Source organism: Bolinopsis microptera, chromosome 5, assembly GCF_026151205.1.
Source record: "Bolinopsis microptera isolate Bmic1 chromosome 5, MBARI_Bmic_1.0, whole genome shotgun sequence".
Classification (NCBI taxonomy): Eukaryota; Metazoa; Ctenophora; class Tentaculata; order Lobata; family Bolinopsidae; genus Bolinopsis; species Bolinopsis microptera.
The window spans coordinates 6872330-6882137 of NC_087076.1; the positions used below are offsets into that span (position 1 = coordinate 6872330).

The 9808-nt window shown below is 39.1% G+C and overlaps 1 protein-coding gene across 1 annotated transcript; it reads right to left on the reverse strand.

Annotated features, from left to right (window-relative positions):
* Positions 1-613: 613 nt before the first annotated feature.
* LOC134815711 (uncharacterized) lies at positions 614-7376 on the reverse strand. Its single transcript, XM_063824286.1, has 4 exons — positions 3392-7376; positions 2558-3219; positions 2088-2179; positions 614-1881 (listed from the first exon to the last, which is right to left on the reverse strand). Exons 1-4 carry the CDS (start codon positions 6746-6748, stop codon positions 1544-1546), a joined length of 4449 nt encoding a protein of 1482 aa, XP_063680356.1. The 5' UTR covers positions 6749-7376; the 3' UTR covers positions 614-1543.
* Between the last annotated feature and the right edge of the window lie 2432 nt (positions 7377-9808).

Consider the following 9808-nt stretch of genomic DNA (forward strand, 5'->3'; position numbering starts at 1 on the left):
CGTAGCAACGCGCCATTTAACCTATAAAGATGTTTTCGCGCCTGCAGAATAAGGTACAGAAACGCGTGCCAATATCGGGTCATTGACGATGTTGAAACAACTTGATGAACAAAACAAAAGCCAAAACAATAGTTACTTGTGAAAGATATGGTCAATCTCCTACATGGCCACTACATCTACTCAATGGCATCATCAGCTATCGCTATCACTATAATTGGCCTCTGATACCAATAGATTTATCGGCATTAAGTGCGAAGTGGGAGCAGATTAAAGAATACCCGATACATGGCATCATTGGAATGGTTCCAATGATGCTGTTTTTGCTACGTGTTTAAGTCAATGGCGTTATAAAAGGTAGGGTCATGTGCGACTTTTACTGATGTGACTTACAAAATCTGAGGAATAAATATGCTTGTGATTTAACTCTGATTTGTATCTAATGAATAACTTGGCAGTTGGCTCCTTAGTAAGTAAATAAATAAGTAAACCTAGTTAGTAGGTTCAATAGGTTCAATAGGTAGGTAGTAGTAGGTTTCTCGGCCAGGTGGTGATTATTATTGCAAAATCAGTGTTTACAGATAAATATCCATCAGAACAGAAGAAACAACCGAATAATGTGACATAAAAAACAACTTATTCACAACAAAACAGATCATAATGTCACTTCAATATCATTTGATGCAGTATGCACATGTACGTTACCATGCTGTAACTATGCAAATTCCTATTTCTCATCTAATTTGGACGGAACAAAAATCCCTGAATCTAATTTTATACAGTTGCATGATCCCTTCTTTATACCCGAATCCCTAAAAACGGTTCACATTCATTTGGAAAGTGCTACAAAACATAAACAAGTCACAGAGATCAAATTTCACAGCCACTTAAACATTTTACATACAATATAGATTTTACTATGTACATGGTTACAAAATGTATTTCCCAATCTATTTAAAAAACTCTGATACATGAATAAATTTAAAAGAATGAAATACGTCTGTTAAAATGTCTTTAAGTTGATAAGGGATCGTTCACATATAATGTAAGCCAAAATAGGGGGACAGATGGCATTGGAAAATCTTACAATTACATTAGTGCAATTTCTACAAAATTGAAAATAGCTGTGTAAAGTGGCTTACATGATAAGCGAACAAACCTTAGCAAACCAAGCGATGAAGGTTGTGCCAAAATTTCTGGGTTATGAACTTTGAAGAGTTATGAATTATCAAATATTTTACTGTAAAATACTTCCTTGAACGTGATTGGATAATTATCTCATCTTCACAGGTTTTAAAAGCATCTGATGCAAACAATGATTAGAAGTCATTGTTTACATGATAACAACAACGTTTACAGTTTACATGATAGAGCACACTTTGCTGGCATGTTTACATGATAGAGCACACTTTGCTGGCATGTTTACATGATAGAGCACACTTTGCTGGCATGTTTACATGATAGAGCACACTTTGCTGGCATGTTTACATGACAGAGCACACTTTGCTGGCATGTTTACATGATAGAGCACACTTTGCTGGCATGTTTACATGATAGAGCATACTTTGCTGGCATGTTTGCTTGTAATAGCTCCAGCTCCGGACTGCTTACTTAAAAAGTGCACGAACTCATCAAACTCCAACGCCCCCGATTGTTTCACATCAAACCGCCTAATCTGTTCAGAAACCAGCCGTTTAGACATGGGCCTGCCTATCATCTTCAAACAGGACGTGATCTCATCTGGGGACAGTCTGTAGTCCTGACTAATGTCTATCTTACAGAAAGCAGTGAACAGTTCGTCTAGTTCTGTGCGGCTGATTTGGGGGTGAAGTCGGGTGAGGAGATCGTAGTTTGGTGAGGCTGTCTCCGCTGTGTACACCAAACCTGTTGAGTAGTTAGCTTCATTCATATAGTAAAGGCTTGAATAGTGAGGAAACTTGGTTATGCCATACACACCAAGTATTTGTGACAAACCTTAGGTATGGCAATCCGATTATGGCATAGATCCAGAAGTATTACTACACTTCTCGATCTTTCATTTCAAATTTTATGTTCACTAAGATTGTATTTTAACAAAACAGAAACCAAACCTCCTCGCTCAATTGACCGGAATTTGTCCTCGACTTTCTGCGCGTACACCACGGACCTACAGTCTGCTCCAAGTAGAACTCCTGAGAACGATCTGAAACAAGAATAATATATAGAAATATATATAATATATAGTGTGTACAGCGTGGCAAGGCCACTAGCATGCAAGCTGTTAAAAGTAGTACGATGTTGTGTCAACGATTGTGATATTACATTCGACCTACGTCAGTATAAATGAGTTAAAATAGTTATGACTTATTTTGTAATGTGTTGTGGTGGACAAACTGATGTAATATAATAATTATAAGTCAACACAGGATATCAAATTTCTAGCTGCTCTTTCGTCGACAATGATGAGGTATAAATATATTCAAATGGTAACTGATCAAAACTGTTACGGTAACCATAGCAACAGTTTTGGTTGATTGTTGAAAAGATGTGAAGTTATCCCTTGTACAATGTACTAATGTACCTGTTATCGCCAGACATCATAGCTTTGATGCCCAAAACAAGGTCGTAAGTCTTAGGATTAACGAAGTACAGTAGAAGTCGAGTTCCACAAACTATCGACTGAGGACTCAGCCGTGCTACCGGTTTGCCGGACTCCTCTTGGAGGACTCCACTTGGGACTCTTCTGATATACTCCAACGCAACTTTGCTCTTAAGTTTCCTCCCAACAGTATCCGTGATAGAAACAAGCCAGGAACCGTTAATATCACAGATATTAGACCTGGTCTTGGAGAGCTGGAGACGATCTAGCAGCACTTTCAGAGGGTCCAGGTACAATAGCTCAAACTGACCTACATTCTCCGGATCCACGTCAGAGGAAGCAGGCCGGAAGTCAATCCAAGTAGACTGGCTGGTTTCGTGGCTTATCTGATGGGGAGGGTAGGAGGGCTTGTAGGTGGACTTTACCAGTGGGCGTGGCTTGCTCTGGTCTGTGTGTGGCAGGACTAGTGGTATTATCAGTTTGCCTGAGTCGAATGCTAAGCTGATCTCCTTGGTGCACATCTCTGATTTGAGGTATTCTTCGGAGAGCAGGCACAGTTCGCATTTAGCTAGTCGAATAGCGGAGGTGATGTCTGAACTCCAGTTAGCTCCGATTTCCATCCGCTGGTCCCTCCAGCACAGCACCTGAAATGTTGTTAAATTTCACAAAATATTGTAGATATGTTTAAATAATGAGCTTTAAGAAGTAAAGAAACTTGTGCAACAACAGCATAACGGATAAAGAACAAGCACCCCAACTGATGCATAACAAATAATTTGTTATTAACAATTGTATAACTTCCTAATAGTATATTACCTCGTTGTTCTCCAAGTACATTTGAAGGAGGTCAGCCCAACCACTATCCGTACTTCTGTAAGTAATCATTACATCGTATATTGATGAGTGGAACTGTAGTGCTTCCTCTTCTAGACTCATTGTTCCTCTCAACAAACAGTTCTCGTCAATAATGAAGAATTCTCGTCTGGTTCTAGCCCCGTATTTAATATCAAACTCGTAGCGGGAGATTGAAAGATGCGACAGATTTGTCTCCAGCATTTTCCTACGACCCACAAAACTATAATTCTCAATCTTCCCCATGATATCATGAGTGCTCTTACAATAAGCTTCAAACGCATCCTGTCCTTCTATCACAGACTCGGTATGCAGCTCTTTATACGACACGTAATCCACATCATTGAACGCTACAATGTACCTCTCAATAAAATCCAGCACATAAGCCTCACAACTCACTCCAATCTTGTCGGCTTCATCAAGTTTCTGAAACCGAGTCTGCAAATAATCGTACACGTACGACAAACACCTGGTATTGGCCAGGGAAGCGTACTCAAAACAGATCAGGCTGGATCCTGACATTGATTTCTGGATAACACCGACCATGGTGCTGAGAACTGGCTTCCTGTTGACACACCTGGGTATGGTACAGTAGAACCTACTCCCGTAGAACACCCCGGGCAGGATGTAGTTCCTGTAGTAAACGTCCACTGAGTGTTGTCCTGTTTTTACAATACCTAACATTTGGTTCTGCTCTTTTACCGTGTATATGCCACTGATTTCATCTATTTCGAGTGTCAAGGTGATTTCCATTTGGATGTTTTGAACTCTGTTGATGTAAGTTCCCTGCATGGTTTGACCATCTCTCTCAATAACCAACTCATATTTAGAATCTTCGTTATCAAATGTAAAGGTGCTTTCTTCATTGTTTACATGTCCTTTGAATTGCTTTGAAGAAACAAAATCATTGATTCCAACAACCCTCCCAGAAACACCGTCAGTTAAAATATAGAGAAGTTTGGGAAAAGTGAGGTGTTTGACTTTCCCTTTCCTGGCGTCAGCAGCGGCCTCGTTGTATCCACTCTTGAAGTCAACTTTACTGAATGTTCTAACGGACCACATTCCCGATAGAAAGTAGACGGGAGGCTTGTAATTACTCTTAACTTCCTTGACAAGTGTTTTGAAGAGTAACGAGTTTGGATCTAGTGTCATTTTGCCTGTTTGTTTCAGTCTAGCAAGACAACTTAGTAGAGTTTCTTTCAGGTTCAGATCTTTCCAGAACTTGTCGTTGAATATATTTCGTCGGGCATCATTTGCTATGATAAAGAATGGGACGTCTTTAACTGAGATCTTTTTGGCGGTTTCAACGAGGTCAGTATTATCACGGACATGAGCTGACAGGATGAAGCAAACACTTCGAGCAGAATCCAAATCATTTGCATCACAGGAGATAGGGCCGACTCCCGCTTTCAGAAGATTATATTTCAGTTCTTTCAAGACTTCCTTATCCTCATCAGCTCCTACGATTAGTACGGGGAAATCTTCAGGTTTTGGAGGAACGTAAGTGAAAGAGTTGATGACGGAGGTGCGCAAGGACCGTTGTTGAGCGTCAGCTACAAGCTGTAAAAACATTTCAGTGTTCATTGTGTCCACTTGAACAGTCTCCCCAACCATCTCACGTTTAGCGTAGAACTTCGTCTTGGGAATTACTGTCACACCGTTTTTACACTTGAAGAAAGAGCCACTAGCCTCAGTGGACCTGTTTCCAGCGTTAAACACTCCCTCGTAGGTTATACAGGAGTTGGGAGTGTTCTGAACGTATAACCAGAACCGCCGACTAGCCGAATCAAATATCCCTGGATACATTACACCGTGGTGCCCCTTGATATCTGCTAACAGATCCCCGCCTCGCTGCTGGATGATAGTCATGTGTCCCTTCTCCCCTTTTAACTCGGAGAGGGTGTCTGTTATCTCGTAAAACCCTGAAACCCCCTCGTTTTCTTGGTCAGCTGACAGTGTACCCACACACTCGTACACTTTGTCTCCAACACATGATACCTCGCAGATCTGCCCTTCAAATCGGCTGCCTTTATAGTCCAACACTCCCTTAATCCTCAGCATTATCTGGAAATATTCCTCCTTCCACCCCTCGTTTTCTTGATTCCACGGTCCACAGTATGCACCAGTGATATCAAGGATCCTGCTGTCAGTGTTAAAGTCACCCTCAAGTACGATACCTGAGGGAGTACGGCCCCGAACCTTGCCGTCATGATCAGTGTACAAGTACAGTGTCATACATCGGTTATCGTAGAAATTAGAGCAAAAGTCCCCACTAACAACAACCTTGCAATGCCATATACCACACACAGTACTGAGTTCCGCCAAATCAGCTTCACTTCTCTCGGTGTAACTTTTGATCTGTGAAGCCATCTCAGTGAAGCTGACCTCCGGGGAATCCACACCGATCCAGTTATACCACTTACTGTCCGCAAGGGAGTAGGCCATGTTGTCAGGGATTCTGTTTTGTCTGAAAGCGGAACATGTTGGGTGGACTAAAACTTTAATACAAAGTTCGCCACTGTTAGCAAGTTCAGCACCTCTGGTTAGAAGACGAATGAGCGTGGCGTCGTAGGAGGCGTTGTCAGTGTAAAGGAGCAGTAATACCCTTGATTTGTGGAGTTCTTCTTCTGAGGTTGTTACTGTCAGCCCAGAAGATTCGAGAAGGATTTTTAGCCTATCAACAAAGATCTTATCAAAGTTGCAGGTGAGAAGGAAAATGTTATAATCATCGTTGAGAGGCTGTCCACTCCATTGTGGTTTTATATAAAAGCTGTTCAAATTAGAGATTACCTCGTCCCATTTTTCAGATGTAATGATAGAATCAACTTTCTCGGACAGCTTCTCGAATCCCCCAGAATTTGTATATTTTCTAATTCCTGGTTCGGGAGAAAGTACTCGGGTATCGACTTTATCACTTTCAGTTGGGATAAACAAATTAGTTTCTTTGGTTTTTTCATTCTCTTCTTTGGGAGCCAGTGTTATCCATTCAGAAAAATAAGATTTCTTCGTTCCCTTCTTGTAACAAGTAATTTCACATTCTCCAAATTTAGTGCACAAAACAGTTGCAGTTTTCCACTCCCCAAATAGCTCAGCTTTAACTTTGTCACCCTCGCTTGCGAAGTTGGCGTTTGCATCTTTCGGTCTGAAGAAATTGTCATCCAAATCCTTGACCTTATCTGCTGGCACTAGTTCAGCAAAGTTTTCTTTTAAGTTTTCGTATTGGATTTTGTACAAGAGCTTTGGTCCAAGTTGAGAGACCACATAGTCGAATTTTTCGTCACTTTTTATTACATCTCCGACTTTCACCTTCGTTTCTGTCATTTGCTGTTAGCTGAAATTACAGTAGGACAGCACAAGATACAGCATAAAATTCAAATTATTGGCCCGTAATTGTGAACTGTCATAACTGTACTGCAGTTACTCAACGTTTACCACAGTTAAACTGTAGATAATGTTGAGTGATTTATCATTGACAAATTGACAAATAGTCTGATACTCCTGTGTGATGACTTGTCGAAGTAATTTTGGATTTTACTCTAGTAATAACAGATAATATCGAAAGTTATAATTAAATGTTTTGATTTTATCCGGGGATTCTTTAGGGTGATGGTTTTTATTCAGTATTACTGCAAAGAGTACGTTTTAACCAGATTACAAATTCAAATTCAAATGGACTGAAGAAAAATGTAAGTATCGCCCGAAAAGATGATGTGACCAAACATGGTCGCTTTAAGAAGATTGCCAAATCGAAATGTACATTCTCCACATCGTCGATAACTTGCTAATTGCTATGCCGTCAAAATAGATATGAATAACAAATAAGTCAGCTTGGTCCTTTGAAAAAAATAGAAAATGAAGACAGAACTTTAGTGCAATAAATAGCTACAAGCTTATGGCTACAACTTTAAACAGTAAACATACACGTATAATAAGCAAAATAGCGAAGCGCAATAATTTTCTAAATGAAGCTCTATCTTGTTCGAGACATTGAGCGCTCGATTCGAAAGTAGATTTTTATCGAACCTGATTCTCTAATATATTGGTGCTGGGACGCGCGCGCAACTAAAATGACATGTTATTTGGAGTCCACTTACATATTATGCTGTATACAGCTGCTTCATAATTTTACCCTTATTAAAGTTGATTGCTATAGTGAAGAAAGCATCGCGCGCTACTTCGAAGAAATTTAATATACGAGTAACATCTGTAAAATATTTGGATCGAGTCAAATTATATTATTATTACATTGTGGTTGGCTATTCAGATCATATTACATTATTATACATTAACATTTTTCCTGGAGAGATGATCGAGATATTAAGGCTTGTTCCATCATACGTGGGATCAGGTTATCAGGTACCGTTGAGCCTTTATGTCTGCAAACTTAATTGAAAATTCAATTGTTGCATCAATCGAATTTTCAATTAAGTTTGCGGAGACATATTCAATATTTTTTCGAGGATTATGTCACAGAATTCTTGACATGGAAAATAGCTAGAATAAATAAATATTTAAGCAGAAATGTTTGCAGTTTGCACATTAATGCATGGCTTTTGGACCCTCTGGTCCTTGTTGTAGCTAGATATCAATCGACTGATGCTTGATATGACGCTTGAACATGAAGCAAGCGGTATAATAGAAAATTAGAATAATGAATATCATAATCATATCAAACTCCTGAACAAAGGGGGATCCGGACCCTCCCCCCTAACTTCTTAACGATGATTGTTCATTGTACTTTGGTAGACCGAGTTCTAGTTAGACCGATTATCATGTTTGATGTTGCGAATATGAAATATAAGTGAATAGTCGGACAACGCAATGCCGGCTATATAGTTGACAAAGCAAATCTTAATTTTACTGTCTACACTCTATCCAGTGTACAGTGTACATACCCATGCCTATCTGTAATGGCTTACTTGTAAAACATGAACACTAAAGATGAAATTAAGGATTAATTTCCAGATTTTGCGAATCCCACGCGTATTAATCTCGCATTTGTGGTGATTTTCATTATGTTTATAATACCTGAGGACTTCATGCATCGTCGCTACTTCATCGTTCATCAAATTTTCTATTGATTGATCGAAATTCATGTCACTAGGCAGTAGACACATTTTAATCGAAAAGTAACACAAAATTTTACAGAGTGGAAATTGATATCTTGGTATACAGTAACAATGGTGTTCAGCAGCGTAAAGTTTGGTTCAAATATTTGAAATGTAATATAAATGTATAATATCCATAAACGTTTAATTTCAAATATCAAAGTTACAAATCGGTGTAATTACAACGTAAGATTGGTTCATATCAAAATGCAATTCGTGCTCAGTTTCAGCCACTAAAATTTCGATAATATTTCAATTTCTAAACAGCATCACAACGGAGTAATGCCGTATTATTATTATTAATAATATAATATTAACCATCAAATATAATAAAAATTAAAGCACTGCCTAGATGAATAGCGAAACTTTGAATCCGCGGGATTAAAATCTGAGATCATAATCTTAGTAATTCAAATAATCATAACTTTAGGGTACCGTTCAGATATCAATATTGGAGGGAAACATATAAAAATCTGTTGTATTTTTATAAGGAGTAAGACTCCTAGTCAAGAAAATACCTATCTTACATCAGCAAAATCGTTTCACTGTATCTACATTCTGTAAAGCGTCAAAATTCCAGACAATATCTAATCCAGACAATATCTAATCCAGACAATATCTAATTCCAGACAATATCTAATTATGATTATTCCGCTCCATCAATATCCATTTATGTCAGATTTCAGGCGTTTTGCTGCCAGCTATAATAATGATACAAATTCTCATCAAAATTCTAATAACAATTACATAAACAGTTCTGAGCGGGAAATGATAACCGATCGACAATTTTGAAGAGAAAAATGTGTACTCAATTGGTACATATATGTCATTTAGTCATTCACATCTCTGGTGTTGGCGCCAAAGATCGCATCCATATCAGTCGATGAGGGAAATCATTTCACAAGCTAACTCTAACCCTAAAATTCTCACGGGGCAATCTGTCAGACGTTTTAACGGACGCTTCCCAGCCTATTAAAAAGCCAGCTCCTTTCCAGCCACCAGTCCCACGACCCACACGGGTTGTATTCCTCCCTCAATAACGATAGCCCAATAAAACACCCCGTCTCGGTCATATGGTCGGCGGTTCGGTTTCGCCATTCAATAACCGACCAAAGAAGGGAAATAAAAATACTGGTGTGTATCCTGCACCACTATGCTAGGCTGCCCCGTGAGTGACTAAGGACTCTGTGACTCTCAATAATATCTAGTAAAACCTTGAGACCGTGCCCCTTTGGAAACAGAAACAGATATATTAACATCAGGGGGTTATTTC

Coding starts and splice junctions, on each gene's coding strand:
- LOC134815711 (XM_063824286.1), bottom strand. CDS start 6,748: ATGACAGAAACGAAGGTGAAAGTCGGAGATGTAATAAAAAGTGACGAA. Junction 2,180..2,557: donor ATGATGTCTGGCGATAACAG/GTACATTAGTAC, acceptor TTCTTGTTTCAG/ATCGTTCTCAGGAGTTCTAC. Junction 1,882..2,087: donor CCGGTCAATTGAGCGAGGAG/GTTTGGTTTCTG, acceptor ACTACTCAACAG/GTTTGGTGTACACAGCGGAG.